This window comes from Grammomys surdaster, unplaced genomic scaffold, assembly GCF_004785775.1.
Source record: "Grammomys surdaster isolate TR1022 unplaced genomic scaffold, NIH_TR_1.0 238, whole genome shotgun sequence".
NCBI classification, from domain to species: Eukaryota; Metazoa; Chordata; class Mammalia; order Rodentia; family Muridae; genus Grammomys; species Grammomys surdaster.
In genome coordinates this window covers 2,297,370-2,314,337 of record NW_021604683.1, presented here as the reverse complement: position 1 = coordinate 2,314,337, position 16,968 = coordinate 2,297,370, and the positions used below count along the sequence as shown (strand labels likewise).

General features: G+C 50.3%; 1 protein-coding gene across 1 annotated transcript in view; it reads right to left on the bottom strand.

The window, feature by feature from the left end:
- Cdh4 (cadherin 4) overlaps positions 1 to 16,968 on the bottom strand; it is a 465,577-nt gene that overhangs the window by 121,603 nt on the left and 327,006 nt on the right. The window contains exon 3 of the mRNA XM_028774065.1: positions 505 to 731. Within this exon, the coding sequence (XP_028629898.1) occupies positions 505 to 731 (227 nt within the window). The remainder of the gene's footprint in view (positions 1 to 504; positions 732 to 16,968) is intronic.

The following is a 16,968-nucleotide window of genomic DNA, read 5'->3' as shown; positions in this document are numbered from 1 at the left end:
TATCCCATCTTCCCACCCTTCCCATCTTCTCGCCTCTCCCACTTCCCCACCCCTCCCACTTCCCCGCCCCTCCCATCTCCCTTTCTTTCTGTCATTCTTTCTCCCTCTGTCTCTCTCCAGAGTCATGGTTTCCCCAGCCTCAGAGTTGACCTGCTTTGCTTGTCAACCCTCCTGTCCTTGAAAGCAGGTGGCTTCCTCTGTGCACAGATCCCTGGGATCCCAGGCTACACACAGAATTTGTGGTTCACAGCTCAAGGTAGAAGTGAGTCTCATTCAAAATGAGATGGTGGTGGTTTGGTGCTCAGGTACCTACCCGTGAGGATGAGTCTACCTTAGAGGGATGTGGAGGTTAGGCGTGGTACCAAGCCTTGATGATGGGCAAAGCCAAAGAGCTGTCAACCTGCATCTTCCATGAGTCAAGGAAAGGGTTTGCCTGGGACTCCCCAGAGCAGGGATACCTTGACTTTGGACCCAGACCTTCCTGCTTGTACTGTGTCTTCTTACCTTGTGTTCAGAATGTGTTGATGACGTCTGGGCTACCAGCAGCCGCACCATGGCGTCCCACTGCTCAGCACTCTGGCGCTCTCGCGCAGTCACAGTAAAGGCCACCTGCTCTGAGGGGATCTTCAACTCCCGAGTGGCGAAGACTGTCCCATCCGCCCCGACTTTGAAGTCCAAGCTGTTGGTCTCATACTGTGTCCCTTTGGTTCCCACACAGCTGCTGAACTTGACTGCAAGAGGAGAGAAGACGGTCAGTGTGAGCAGCAGCAGACAGAAGGCTGGAACAGCAAGCACAGCATCTGGTTCCCCAAGTGCCCTGAGACAGTAAGGACCTCATGGGGTCTCCTCTGTTTTCAGGAGAAGTAGCCGGAGGCTAAGGAAAAGGATAGAAGAAAGGATGGGTGAGTATCCACCCTCCGAACCCTTCTCTTTACCTGTGCAAAGCCTGTGTGGGTCAGAGGGAGCAGGAATCTCCACCCACTGATCCCAGGTTTCCACTTCTCACCTCACACCAGTCTCTACCTGCACAGATGGCCCAGCCCTTTGAATCTTGTTTTGTGCTCAAGAATGCCAAGAGCAATGGAACAACCAGAGAAAGCTTGTGTGTCAGGACTCTTTCCTGACCTGAGGAACATTCTGGAAATGGCCGGCCCTTGTCAACCAGCTGTGTTCTGCTGGGGCAGAGGCAGGATGGCAGGTCTAGCCTAGTCACAAACTTCCTTGGTTAGTCACAGAGTTAACTAGCCTGTTGATTCTGCTGGTACAGTATCTGTATCATTTTGCTTCCAAAATATTAGTTAGGCAACCAAATTGTCAGCCCCTCCTGGCGGCCGGTGCTACAGCCATTTCTAACTCCACTACAGAACGAGACATCTCCAAGTCTGCACATTCATCTGGGCCACGTTAGCACATTTTTTAAGACACAGGCTTTTGTGACTGTCACCCAACGCCGCAGTAAATTACGAAGCACCAACAGCTGGTGTCACATTCTGCTGATAAAAGCAATGGATAAAGTTACCCCGTATTTATAAAAATGTGGGTATCTAAGCAATTATGGTGGGAGGATTGGTTTTATAAGCAATTTCTCTGTCACAGCTTACATGATTTAATTACTATTTATTCTGGAAACTAAAAAAAGCGACTTGCAGTTACATTTGATAAAGTGTTTTCCTGCATGCTCACCTTTTATTGTTGCCTGCATTGAAATAATAAATAACTTGTGGCTTCCCTTGTCTTGAGAATCATTCACTAGAGATGTCTCCCTAGTTGCTGGTTCCTCCTGCTTGTATTTTAATACAAAAGTAGTTTTCTGTGTATGTATGTATGTATGTATGCATCTATCTATCTATCTATCTATCTATCTATCTATCTATCTATGCATCCATCTATCTGGTTCTTTGAGACAGGGTTTCTCTGTGCAGCCCTTGCTATGCTGGAACTCTCATTGTAGACCAGGTTGGCCTTGAATTCAAAGATCTGCCAGCCTCTGCCTAGGATTAAAGGTGTGTGCCACTACGCCTTGCTTGAAAAATGCTCTTAAATATAGTGAGAGCAGGCATTTCTGCTCTTTCAGAGGGCAGAATGGTCAGCATAGAGAACGTGGCTGAGTCTTCTGAAGGTCAGAGTGCATCATGCTCTCTGTGGTTAAGCATCCTTGAAGCTGGAACTAGGCAGTTTGCAGTGCATCAGAGGCTAAGGCAACACAGAGTTCTCCCATAGTTTGCACCATCAAAGGGTCTGGGTGCTCAAATAACTTGATGTCATTATGACATTACTTGTATTGTGGGTTTGACTCTGCCCCCCTGACAGAGTAGAAATGCCTAGTCTCATTATATTTAAAAACACTTTCAAGCTAGGTATAGTGGTTTGTGCTTTTAATCCTGGCACTGAGGAGGCAGAGGCAGGGAGATCTCTGAGTTTGAGGCCAACCTGGTCTACAAAGCGAGTTCCAGCAATACCCTAGACAGGGGAATCTAGTCTACCTTACTCTATGAGCACACCGCCTAACTCATAAGAATAGATGGAACTTCTTAAAACCCACAGTGCAGGCTGGCTGGAGAGGTAGCTCATGGGTAAAGGGCATCTGCCATGACGCCAGATGATTTGAGATTGATTCCCTGGAATCCATATGTTGGAAGAACAAAACCGACTCCCACAAGTTGTCTTCTGACATGCTACATGTACTCTGTAGTATGTGTTGCCTCCCAATAACTAACTAACTAACTAACTAACTAAATAATAAATGTGATAAAACATAATGCAGACCCCACTGGGTTATTCCCTACCTTGTGGCAGCTCACCGAGTCCCTCCGGAGTGGGTTTGCTTTATTTTATTTAGTGCTTTCTGCTTAACCTGTCTTCATCTCTCAACTGAATTTTTCTGTCTCCAGAAGACAAGAGCTGGAAGGTCCCTCTAAGTTTCTCTGGTGGACAAGGGTTGGGTTGTGGCTCACTGGTACTATCTACTCTTCCAGTGAAGAACAAACTGTTTTTGTTTTTTTTTCAAAGTAAAAAGAAGTGAGCCAACTGTTTTCTCCATTCATAAACACATTAAAATCAATTGGCATCAGACCTAGTGGACCCGCCATTGCTGATTCCCAGCTGTCACCAATGAAGACAAAAGTGAGAATGGCAGGTTTTTGCCGAGTCAGCATAAAATTCCCAAACGAGCCCCCAGCTCTGAGAGCCAATTCCTAGTACACCCAGGGAAACTTGACAGCACTGGAGATTCATCTCTTACACACCCCAGGTGGTAGCAGGGAGCTGTCTGGGGGAATGGTCTCTTATACACCCCGTGGGCCAAGGCAGGAAGCTCTCAGGGGTACTGTTATATTACACACCCCAAGGGAGCTCTCTGTAGTCAGAGAGGTGCAGTCCCTTTGGGTTGCAACAGAGCATCTGTAGGGGATCCCAGCAGACAGTGGAGTCCTGTGTGCTGTCTGTGACCTTGAGAGACACAGTGCAGTGGTCACGGGACAGTCACACCCGAGTGATCAGGGCTAGAAGGCCAAAGTGAATTCCACTGAAGCAAAAGACCTGTTAGCAGGAATCATTTTTCAGTAAAGCCCCAGACTGCTTCAAATCCCTGCAGCTTGCCCCAGGGCCACGGCATCACAAATACCCCCCTTCTCCTTCCATACCAGCGCGTTATTTTATTATTTTAATTTTTTGAGATAGGGCCTTGATCTTTAGCCCACGTTTGGCTTCAGATTCAGAGATATTCTTGCTTCAGCCTCTCGAGTGTTCATATTACAAGCGTGAACCACTGAGCTCTGTGCCTGCCTTCAGGGCGCCTAGTGTGTCTGTATAAGGCTCAAACGGTAAAGCGCGCAGCAAGCTCACGCCCTCGGACCGCTCCTGACATTGTATGCGTCTCTTAAGTTACACCAGGTGTCAAATCTTGCCTGTCAGAACTCCTCTTAAAGCCGAGTTGTGTGGAAATGTCCCTCCCTTGGTCACCAGTTCTGAAATCAGGCAGTCTAGTACTCCCTGAACATGAACACACAGCCGTTATAAACACTGACAGGGTCGTCAGTAGCTCATCACCATTCCTTTTGCCTCTCCAGAGGCTTCAGATACCTCTGTTTAAAGCGGTACCCTACAATCTCCCTTCCCATAGGCCCAGTGGCACAGGTGCAGCCATGCTTACAGGTGCACCTGCAAATGCATCCCATGCATCCCACGCACCCTGCACAACCCGCGCACCCTGCGTCCCACGCACCCTGTATCCCACGCATCCGCGTCCCACCCACTCCACACCCTATGCACCTGGCATCCCACGCACCCCGCACATCCCACGCACCCCATGCATCCTGTGCACCCTGCGTCCCATGCACCCCGCATCCCATGCATCTCGCACATCCCACGCACCCGACATCTCAGGCACCCTGCGTCCCACGCACCCTGTGTCCCACGCATCCGCATCCTATGCACCCCTCATCCCACACACCCCATAATCCACATACCCCGCATCCCACACACCCCGCATCCCACGCACCCGACATCCCACGCACCCTGCATCCCACACACCCCACATTCCGTGCACCCCACATCCTTGTCACTTTGTGCTACAGAAAGAAGCTTGGCTTTCACCAGGCGGCTGGCTTTAACCCTTCACCCTCATTACTTTTAATTGCTGGCTCTGTGGATGGAGCTGAGGTGGCACACATTTGTAGGGGCTCCTCCTCAGCAGAGGTGGCCTGACATTCACGGGAGCAGCAGATGGCGTCTCCCCACGACAGAACACAGCAGAATTGTGCTGTGTCTGCAAACACGTCATTTTATTATTTCCCTTGTTAGGTGAGTTGAGAAAGATCAACTGAGCCAGAGGTGAGCTTCGAGCTGGATCCTTGCCGAGGGAAGGATAACTTTAAGCCTGCTGTTCAGCTCACAGAACCGAACATTCTCATTCTGTCTCCCTCTCCTTCACCCCTACCTTCTACAATTGCCAGGGACTCCCTAATGTCCAGCCAGGGCTCTAGGTGTGGACAGGCAGGCTTAGAGCTTTCCCAAGTGGACCTTGGTGTATAGAGGACAACACATGGACAAGCCATATTACAATCAAACCCCCTAGTGGCCAGGGCAAGGGAGATTAGCAGGAACATCCTGAGGTGGGACAGGAATAGGGACGGAATGAGTCCATGGAGGAAGATGCTTAGTTGAGTGTGCTAGGTGGTTGTGTGAACATGTGTCAATGCTGATGAAGAAAACATCTAGAAACTGTTAAAGCTCCTCCTGAATGTGAAATGAAGTTAGCCTGGCAGGGTCGTACACTGCTGGCCCCCAGCACTCTCCCCTGGGCTCTGTTCTTCTCCACCTGCATCTTTATCTTGTACCTGCTGTGATGCCAAAGCATCCACCATTAGATGAGGGACTGTGTGCAGTTGGGGAACTGTTGAGCACTGGAGTCAGGCACCCTCTAACAGACTCTATGCCCAACAGTGTGCTCCAGCCTGTATCCCTGGCACCCATGTGAGAGTCCATGCCCAGAGGAGGCTGCCTCCCTCTGTGCTGAGGATACTGGGCATGATGATACCCTGGGCACTGAGCCTTCTCAGAGCAGAGGAGAGAACTGGCTGTGTGTGGGGGTAGGGTAGAGGTGGGGGTGTGGGGGGTTGGGGTTGGGGATGGGGGGTTGGGACTTCAGAGCAGAGCAGCAGGGCTTTTGAGATGTGTGACTTGGCACTCTGTTGGGTTTTGTTACAAGGGGTCTGGTGGTTCTTGTCTGAGGTTGCTTCTTATTCCCACCAACTTAGCTTGGAAATGGGTGGGTGTCACTAGAACTGCAGGCAGCTCCCAGGGCCTCTACAGCTATCTGTTTTGAGAATTCTTTCCCTCAGAAGCTGGATCTACCCTCTCTCTTTGTTAGGTTCCAGAGACAAACCATAGTATTTGGGCTTGCTTATAGAACATGGTTGATTTCTTTTTTCTTTTTTTTTTTTTCTGTAGGATTGTGGGTGTCCCCAAAGGAGCCAGGCTGGAAAATTATTACTCAGCATAGGTGGAGACCCCCACCTCCTCCAGCTGACCTTCCCCAGCCCATATATTCTAGCATGGCCTGAGCACCCAGGCCATGTGTAACTATGGTAGAACTGCACCCCGATGAGCAGGAGGTGCAGGAGGCATCTGCTAGAATCTCAGGTGAGGGTCCCATGACCCCCGCCCCTTACTGAGAGAAAGTCTACAGTCAATAGACTCTCCTCAAGATGACCGCAGGGCAGATCTGTTAAAGACGGTGGCTAATTTGCATGAAGGATTACTTCCTACAAAGCTCACCAAGATATTTTCTTCTGTGTACGCTTTAACCACACACAGGTACGCCACAGACCTCTCAGGAGCCATCTGCCCCTCCTGCCCGTGACAGCGTGTGGCAATGCCACTGCAAAGGGCTTCCTTCCCAAAGAGCCTGAAGATTCTGGAGGGGGTGTTTGTCGGGTATCACAGGGAGCCACACCCACCAGGAAACCACGCCCACCATCCTGGGCGCTGCCCGCCGGTTTGCCTGCAGTTTGCTAGTCAAGCATTAACTGGAGCCTGGCGGACCCCTGCTGGTCTGGACCAGGGCCGGAGACTGGATTTATTTGCGCTCAGCAGCTTCCTGAGGTGGCCATATGCCGGTGAAACAGTAAAACTATTTCTAGAAAGTGTAGCTTGGTCTGCTGACCTCACCAAGGGATGACTTGAGCCAAGCTGGCCTTGTGCTGGTGAGGGAGGGGAATGGACAGACCTGACTTTAGATTTGTGAGTCCTTCAGCAGTGGCAAGGTCCCCTGCTGCTTATACTTTCCGTGCTGCTGGGATAAGCTCTCTGTGAGGATAGGGGAGGGGCGCTCCTCATCCCTGACCAGAGGCCTGCCTATCAGAAGGTATCTGAGCTGGGTGAACAGTGTTGGAATGTCGCTGACTCCTGTGCCTGTATTGTTCATGTCTGAACTGTCAGCACACTGGTCGCAGCCCATCAGGAATCCCAGCAGAGCCCAGCTCTGCTCAGGTCCCTCTGCCCTACTCCGCGGACCATTCCTTCCTTGATGTGGCTGAGCTAGCTTGCTCTGGGCTCAAGCTCACTGTCTGGTCCTCATGGATGACTCTGAACGTTTATTTGCTTTTAATTGTGTGTATGTGTCTCTGTGCGGACGTGTGCACATGAGCAAAGATACTGACAGGACCAGGAGATGATGATGGATTAGAGTTGGAATTGCTGGAGTTTGTGAACTACCCATGGGTGCTGGGAACTGAACTCACGGCCTTCCGCAAGAGCATTTCCTGCTCTAACTGCTGAACCCTTCCGCAAGAGCATTTCCTGCTCTAACTGCTGAACCAGCTCTCTGTTCCCCACCCTGGTTCTTCTGGGACAAAGTCTCCTCTGTATTTCCCTGCACCATTGGCTCACCATCCTAAAAGCAGTGAGGGTGGAGACTTTCAGAACACACTAGCAGCGTACTGAAGATGACTTGAGTGTTCAAGCTCTGTCTGGCTTGAACCTGTGACCTGGGTATCAATTTTGTACAATGAATATTATTGGATGCTCACACAGGCTCCAGGATGAGGATGAACATAAAAGAATCTCCACCCCAGGAAGCTCCCCATCCCTTGGGGAGACTAGAATTATCAGCTGAGGCTCTGGTGGGGGGAGGCAGCCCTGGAGGATGGAGGAGGCTGTGTGGTTCACAGCCCCTCTAATAGTGCAGGTTTGAGCAGAGACCTGAGAGATGACACAGGCCAAGAGCATTTTCAGGGAGTGGACAGTCCGTGGGCTCAGGGCTGGCAGCAGCTGCCTAGCCAGGTGCTTGAGAAAGGACAGAGGATACAGGCACCAACTCCAGCTTCCCTCGCTTTGACTGTGGGTATCACATGGATTTTGGATGCAGAACACCGATGTAGACCCAGTAGACAGTGCACCAGGCAAGCCCGACTCTTCTAGAATCTCAGAGAAAGCTCCTGCCCACCATGTGGAACAGTAGGAAATCAGACTTGCCAAGGATGGAGAGGAGAGAGGATGGACAATCTGACAGGAGAAGGGAATTCTGAGCAACCCAGTCATTTGGATACACCTCAAACATCTTTCTAAGAATATGGCCCCAGCAAATTGCTTTAATACCAGTGTGTCGGCTTGGATTGTAGACCACAGAGAATGTAGCAGAAGAATTGAGGAAGCAAGCGGCCTGGCAGGACAGGGAGCTGTACATTCCACACACTATCTACTCTACGAGGTCAAGTGTAGTAAAGACAGACATTCTCAGTTCACCCAACCACAGGGCTTTAGGAGTGTGAGAAATCCTGCTTCGGAGAAGAGCAAAGAACAGAAGCCTCTGTCCTGCCGGCTGGCTGAGCTGCCCGCTGTGGACTTCAGTGGACTTCAGTGGACTTCGTGGACTCAGTCAGTGTTATAGCAAACCTCACACCGTGATGACTTTATATCTCTCACTGATGGGAAATTTCAGCGACCACATAAAGCCACGTAACGTGGAACATGCAGTTTACACTCTCGTAGTGCCAGTCTCCCAGTGTGACATCACTGGCTCTCTGAGTCTTTGGGTCTGAGTCACAACACGGGTGAAAACAGAAATCAGGAGTGGGAAAGCGGCTTAGCTAAGGTCAGGATCTGAGCTATCTGAAGCTCCGTGAGGTGTCTGAGCTTTGTCTAGAACCACCCTGAGCCCTCCAGGCAGGAGACAGACTTCTCCCCTGGGTAGGGGAGAGACTCTGGCTTCTTGCACTAACACTGGTCTGTTGGTTAAGAGAATTACTGTGCTGCTGTACTGGGCAACACAGAAGTGGGTTTAGGACATCGCCATTGTGAGAGGATGCCCATTCCAAAGTGGCTTTCCAAGTGCTGAGAGAAACTGAACCATGGGCACCTCATTTAAAAACCCCACCAACTCTCCATTAGGGTAGAACACAGTAGGTCTTCATTGAAGAAATCCCCGAGTGATTTCTCTAAGCTAGCCACAGACTCATGGGCACACTGAGGCCTTTCAGGCCCAGGGAGTGTTGCATCCTCCTCCACCCTGCCACGCACCCAGAGGACCAGCACTTACGTTTCCCACACTAGTGACACTGCCGGGCCAGACATGGGCGTTCTTCTCGTACTGATCAGGGGGTTGCCGTTGCCTCAGCAGGTAGGAGGGTTCTGGGTAGCAATGGAGGTCACATCCTCATCAATGTCAGCTCAGGAGATGGAATTCCTGAGGACTCGAGAGACAGCCTGGCTGTCACGACTACTCTCATTCAAGATTGTGGAGTCCCTCGGACTCCTTGGGGTAAATGGGAGGGATTTTAGGGTTCTTCAGAGAACTTTTTTCCCTTTCCTCCTTGAATGTAACATTGTATAGGCTAACTGATACAACTAACATTTCCTGGAAATTCTCTCATCCATAATCTATCCATCCATCTATCCCATCCCATTCACCCCCCAGTCCATCCATCTGTCCATCATCCATCCATCCATCCATCCATCCATCTGTCATCCATCATCTATCCATCCATCTACCCCATCCCATTCACCCACCTATCCATCCATCTGTCCATCATCCACCCATCCACCCACCCACCCATCCATCATCCATCCATCAGTACTGACTCACAGTTTACCCCATGTCCTGCTGGGCACTCAGAGGTTACCATCCTTGTGAACCCTCACAAACTTATATCAGAATACGTATTCCCCCATCAGGGTATCAGATATATCAGCAAACACCAAGGCCAGTGTTCTCCTGGGGTGCCTGGATGACTCCCCCCTCCTCAAAGCCCCTAGAGTCTTGGATTATCCCCAGGTGATTCAAGTCCACCCCATAGGCCCGTGTCATGGATGACAAGCACGGTCTTACTGCGGCTCAATCAGTCTGGTCTTGCTTCCCTCCTTGGTGTTTTGCTCTATAGTCCTCCAGGAGGAAGCCTTTATAAGGAAAAGAGACGGAGGTCTCTGCTTACGCTCTTGCCTTCTGCCCACCAAAACAGAGCCTGCTAGTAGAGCCTTGCACAATCACAGTTGGGTCTGTGGGCAGCTCTGTAAGCTCTAGAGGGTCTGGCATCTTCCCGGTGCATGCCCTCTGGGCTGTCTTGACAGTGGTGCTTGGGGAAAGGATGCTGTGTGGGGTCCAGGAAGCTCCTGGAGCAGGTGGTGCTCACACCCTAGAGACAGTGTTCTTTACTTCATGGTCCTGTGACTCTGGACCTCAGGAGGGCCGCCAGGTGGGAATGCCTACCGTTCTGGGCAAGTGTGAACTAACATGTCTCTTCTCAGTCCTTGTGGTGGATAGTGAGTGTGGGAATGGTGGTGGTGATGATGGTGATGATGGTGATGATAACTGACAGGGATGATGGTAATGATGACAGACAGAGCTGTTGCTAATGACTGACAGATGGGGGTGTTGCTGCTGGTTGACAGAGATGTTGGTAACTGATGGGGCGACCGTGATGACTGACAGAGGTGATCATGATGATGACATCAGTAGCTCTGTTATGACCCTTTTGAACTATGTGGCAGGCTGGAGTGGATCACAGTGTACAGAAGTCCCCCTCAGTCCTACTGCAGTCGTGGGAGGTACAGCAACCCCTGAGATGTCTCTCAGGAGGGAGCACCCCAGGCATGACATGAGCTGCTGCCCGTGCAAAGGTGTTCCTGCATACACATGTATTCAGGAATATGTAGATGCTTATGTGTGTGTGTGCATACGGATGCTCATGTGTATGTGTGCACACGTGCCCTTGTGTGTGCGTGCACCTGGAGGCCAGATACCACTACCCAATAACACCTTGTGTGTTGTCTCTCAGACTCCGTTCAGCACTCCCTTTTTGGGGTAGAGTGTCTCACTGGCTTAGAACTCACCAACCAGCCTAGGGTGGCTCTACCTCCCCAGCATCGGGATTACAAACACACGTCACCACACACCGCTTTATTTGTTTTAAATGTGGCTTCTGGGATTGAACTCAGGTCCTCAGAAGTACTTCACCCACTCAGCCATCTTTCCAGTCCCGCCCTGTTTTACAGATGGGTGTACCACAACTGTAAAACATGGCCTCAGCCCCAGGACGCATCAGCTAGGCAGGAGGCTCCCTTAGGAGCTATAAGTCACCACTCATGAGGAACACCACAAGCACAGCACATTGGCACACCTCTTCGGTTTACAAACCCCACTGGGGCCAGGCTTCACCAGTGTTACTTCTCAGCCTCATCCAGTACACCGTCAGCACCTGCAGCCTCAGTGTGTGTGGTGCTGTGGGGCAGAGGGCGTGGACCACACTCTCTCATCCACTGAGGCTGCCGTCTCCTCTGCAAGCTCTGATCACACACTCTTGGTGATGAGAACCCTGCTGGACTTGACAACTAGGGCCCAATGGCCCCACTGGGGCTGTGTCTTTAAAACAAGGAACAAGAGGAGTGAGCTATTTTTAGAGCTGCCACCTTCTCTCTCATTAGTGCCTTGCACATCAGGATGGGGCTAATGAAATCATTTGTGATTAGGACCCAGGTAAGGAAATGACTCTTTCTTGTCTGGAGACCCTCCCCCACTCCCTTTCTGTGCATGGAGGGTGGGTGATGGTGTCCAGGCCTTGCTCTACCCACTCTTGCTTTTCTCCATTTAGGGTGCTGTGGGGCTATCTCCTGTTTTGCATTTTCTTTAGCCTTAAGGCTGCAGGAGGCAGGGTCCTGCTTAAACTCTTACAGAGATACTAAGAAGGTTTGGGAAGAAAGGAGTGTTGAAGCCCTGGGAAGGCCTGGAGCCATTGTCCCAACTCCTAGTCATCACTAGAAGTGAGGAGACACACCTGGGTCTGGATGGGGGGACATTCTGTGTGTCACACCTGTGAGTCTGGATAGGGGAACATTCTGTGTGTCACACCTGTGAGTCTGGATAGGGGAACATTCTGTGTGTCATACCTGTGAGTCTGGATGGGGGCACATTCTGTGTGTCACACCTGTGAGTCTGGATAGGAGAACATTCTTTGTGTCACACCTGTGAGTCTGGATAGGGGAACATTCTGTGTGTCATACCTGTGAGTCTGGATAGGGCCACATTCTGTGTGTCACACTTGTGAGTCTGGATAGAGGAACATTCTGTGTGTCACACTGTGAGTCTGGGTGGGGGCACATTCTGTGTGTCACACCTGTGAGTCTGGATAGGGGCATGTTCTATGTGTCACACTGTGAGTCTGGGTGGGGGCACATTCTGTGTGTCACACTGTGAGTCTGGGTGGGGGCACATTCTGTGTGTCACACTGTGAGTCTGGGTGGGGGCACATTCTGTGTGTCACACCTGTGAGTCTGGATGGGGGCATGTTCGGTGTGTCACACATACACACAGACATGAGGTGGGAGGAGCAGCTTCTAAAAGTGTGCGAGGAAGAAGAGGAGATTCTAGGCCTATCTGGACGCTCAGCGGTGAGATGCCAGGGGTTGGGGGCGTGGTCTGAGTCCCCAGGGCTGAAGCAGCCAGCAGCTGTTAGTCTGGCTCTTTGTCAGCTTCAGTGTTGAAGCCAAATATAAGCCTGAACTTTACCATCTGGACGCTACTGTCAAGACGCCCACGCTGGCTGTCAGCCATTTTCCTAGAGTCAATAAGAAGCGGCCCAGGAAATGCAAACATGGTTTTTCCCATATCTAACTCTCTTAGTCTGCCCTGGAAGCCTCTGCCAGGTTTTCCATGGGAGACCTCTTTACTCTGGCATGCCCACAATGCAGAATTTTAAAGTACATGGAGACCCCTGGAGATAAGCAGACTTGTAGGTGCCTGAAAACCAAGGAATGAAACTTTTGACATAGATGGTGTTTAAGTTGCTTTGTCTCTAGTGGGCCAAGGTGGACCCTACCCTGAGCCAAGAGAAGACTCTCAGGAGGTAACAATGTCTAGGAAGCCTGAGCTGCTGGAGGGAGAATTTGCTAGGGACGCCACAGCACCAGCCTCTGGGAGAGCTCAGGAGTGTCTGGTCCTGGGGCCCAGGGAGTGCTCTCGATGGTGCTGTGCTTGTACAGAAATCCAAGGGAGGGCATGTTATGCCATAGCAGTTAAGCCTGCCCCAGACAGAGGGGCCAGGGCAGTTCTTCAGAAGAAACAGGGTCACTTCTGGACCTCCTTCCAGCATGGAACCATAACATTTGAGACACAGGTATATATCGTCCCAGAGAAGTAAGAAATCTCAGTTATGAAAATGAAGCTGACCTACCTCCACAGACAAAAGACCACAGCCTCCTATTAATGAACTTTTCCACCGTCCTTGGCTTCCACATGGGTCACCCCCAAAGAAGCAGGAGCCAAGATTTGGGATTGCCCATCTCCATGCCCATCTTTGCTTCCAGAGAGCATGGTGATCAAGCCACGAGTTCTGGGAGGCTCACGATATCATCCCAACTGCTGTGGGCTGGATGGTGTGGAGCACCACACTTTGCTTCTCTCCCAGCTCAGTGGGAAAAGCAAGCTTGATGGTCACACCTGACTTTCAGGATGCAGGAAGGTGAAGCCAGCCCCACTGGCTGTGCTGGGAACATAGCATGTCAGGGTTACCCATGCTATCTAGAGACAGGCCATGCATGGCACTGGGAAGTATCGCCATGGCTTCTGCCTAGGCTGTCTGTTTCACAGATGTATGGAGTGGCTCCCAAGTCAAGTCCTGTGTCCACAGAAACTATTACTAGACATCTCCCTGGCCAAATGCTCCCTCTCAGTTTGGAAACTCCAGTGCTGTCCATCTCTCTGTAAGGTTGCTGGGCCTTGTGAGGGAGGCTGTGGTTTCTGTACCCCATCCTTGGATAAGAGGAAGGCTGGGGCAGACTGCACATTCCCTCACAATTCCTTTTCTGTTTTCACCAGCCAGCAGCCAGCAGGATCCAGTCCAAAGGCTACTTCTGCCCATACTTGCTTGTACACCCCATTTCTCTAAAGAAGGTCATCGAGTCTCCACACCAGCGAAGGACCGGTTTGCAGAATATGCCTCTGGGGGAGTTGATTCCTTTAAGCTTCGTAATGGGGGATGAATTTTAGTCTGAGTAAAATCTGGCTAATGAAGTCAGCTTGGAAGAGACAGGAACATGCAAACACGTCTCATGTGGCCTTTGACCGGATCCCCAAGTGTTCTCAATGACCACCCCCTCCGGGTCCAGAGAAAAAACAACAGTTAGCTAGCTGACGACCACTGCCTGCTGGGAGCCATTGCTGTGGTGATGTCTGTTATGCAAATGAAGAGCTTCTGCAAGGTGATTATCCAGGATAATTTCAACACAAGATCTCAGCAGACAGCACTGAAGACACACGCAGACAAACGCCTAAGACTAACTTGATGCTTCGCTCCTGGGTGCAAATTAAAACTCGCAGAAAGGTCAGTGGACCAGGAGAGATTTTTTTTCCCTCCAGTGATTTCTACTGGAGGGGGCTGCCAGACTCTCTGCCATCTAGCCCCATCCACAGCCCATCATCCCTGCCCATCCAGATGAATCATTTGCTCCTAGTCACTCTGAAGCCCCTGTCAAGTGCACACGAGAGAGCAAAGGAAATTGCAGGCTTCTCTCAAAAGGAACATGCTCTTTCAGAGGAAGGTGACCTTTGGCTTAGATCCCCCTGGCTACTGAGAAAGACTTGTTGGGAAAGAATAGTCTACGCCAGCCTTTCTCTTGTCAGGCTCCACCTCTGAGTGCACCCACTGTGTGCTTCCACTAGAGGATGTGGCCAAGGAGTACAACCTACTGTATGCTTCCACTAGAGAATGTGGCTGAAAAGCACAGCATGCTGCTTTGTAAGGGTCCAGTGCTTGGAGCTAGTGAATCAAGCTGTGTGGTCTTGAAAAACTTGTTAAACTTCTCTGATGTGTCTGCCCAAAAGCTACCAGGCACAGGCACGAGCCTGTACGAAGCAGAGTCAGATTTACTGATTCAGTGGTGGGAGAAGTCGCACGTTAATGTCGCTCACTCACCAAAGTGTTTGTGGCAATTGAACTCAGGGGAACACTCAGCACAGTACCTATAATTTGGAAACCTGGAGATTTGAATGGGTCAAGGAGGAAGGGGAGCTTCTTGCAATCTTACAATCACTCGGGAGAGTGAAGCAAGCTGCAATGTATTGAAGGCGTGATTGAAAGGCTAGCTCATCTTCTTGGCTGCATCACTGATCAGTCTCTGCCTGTTCCTGGGAGCTGAACCCATTTAGAGCCTGTGGTGCTGGCACCGGGAACAACTGCTTCACCACAAACAACCCCTGGAGGCTAAATGTCCTCCAAACAGGAACAACTGCTTCACCACAAACAACCCTTGGAGGCTAAATGTCCTCCAAACACACTAATCAGCTCCTGTCTGCAGATCCTGAATGATGCTGGTGGGGCAGCTGGGACATTGTCCTTTTCCAGGGTCAGCCTTTCATCCCTCTGCTTTAGCTGCTGAGACACAGAAGACCCCCAGAGGAAGCTCCTCATTCAGAGGAGCCTTGGTCTGAACCCTGTGAGGGAACCCAGAGCAGCACCCATGGTTATCCTGAATTTTAGGAAAGTGGGGTGCTTTCCTGCCTGCTTCATCTCCATCTCAACAGTCCCTGCAGAACAGACATCTCTTCTTCAGGGAGCAAGCTAGAGAGGCAAGCCCTTGTCAGGCTCCCAGGCACTTTGGGGTGTATACCCCCCAGGCTCATTGGCTTTTCCTGTCTTCTGGGAGAAGCTGTGTGAGAGGCCGGCATTTAGAATTCACAGCTCTAATGGTTTCTGGGATTTGGGGTGGCAATTATTTAGAGGAACAACTTAAACAGGACAGAGAAATGATCTCTTTGGTTTGGGAGGAAAGAAAAAAAAACATTTATTATTATTATTAAAACAACATTTTACGGGACTGGAGAGCTAGCTCTGTAGTTAAGAGCATGTACTGCTCTTCCAGAGGGCCTGAGCTCCGTTCCCAGAACCCACACTAGGAGGCTCTAAACTGGCTGTAACTCCAGCTCCAGGGGGAGCCGATGCTTGCAGGCTTCAAGGGTTCTTGCACTCAAATGCATATATCCACACGCACATAATTAAAAATAATAAAGATAAACCTTACAATAACACTTTATTCTAATTAGCTCACAAATAAAAGCAGCACATACACAGTTCAAGAAAGTCTCTCAAACACCTCGCGCTCCCAAACTGTCTCTCTGAACCCGCAGGGCTTTGCCCAGGGTTTCACACTTTCGGTGTCAAACTGTGTAATTTATGCATGGTTTGTTTCATGGTTCCTGCTACTTCAATATTCAGAAAGTTGGATTCACTTATCCACCATGGAAAAAGAAAATGAAAAGAAATTATGATGGAGAGAAAGTCGAAAAAGAAAATTAGCTTCTTGTCTACTTTCGTGGTCCTTACCTGTTTCCTCACTGACCGATGCTGCCTTCTCTCAGCCTCCTTTATAAATGTTATACTGTCCACACCTACCACAGTTACACACACACACACACACACACACACACACACACACACACACAGAGTGTGTGTGTGTGTACATTAGAGCCCGGGGTCCATACATGAGGGAGAACATATCTGCTTTTGCTGTCTGAGTTTGGGTCACCCTGCTTAATATATTTTACGAGCTCATCTATTCCTGAGAATTTCATGATTTCATTTTTCTTTATGCTTGATGAATATTTCCTTTTGCGTGTGAGCTACGTTTTCACCATCTCTTCATCTGTGGCTGGCTGGCTGGATTGCTAGGCTGATTACACTTCCTTGTTAGCCCAGCTACGGCACTGCTGGGCACACACCGGAGAACTTGCTATCCTACCAAAGAGTATTTGCATGTCCATTTTTAAAAAGAACATATAAGAAGCAGGTTTATGGGGAAGCTGCTCTCGGGTGAGTTCAATGGCCCCAAGGAATGAGGCTAGTCAAATCACTGGGGGAGGGATGGGAGGGTGAAGGGAAAGAGAGATAGGGTGTGTGTGAGTGTGTGTGTGTGTGTGTGTGTGTGTGTGAAAGAGAGAGAGAGGGAGAGGGAGAGAGAGAGAGAGAGAGAGAGAGAGAGAGA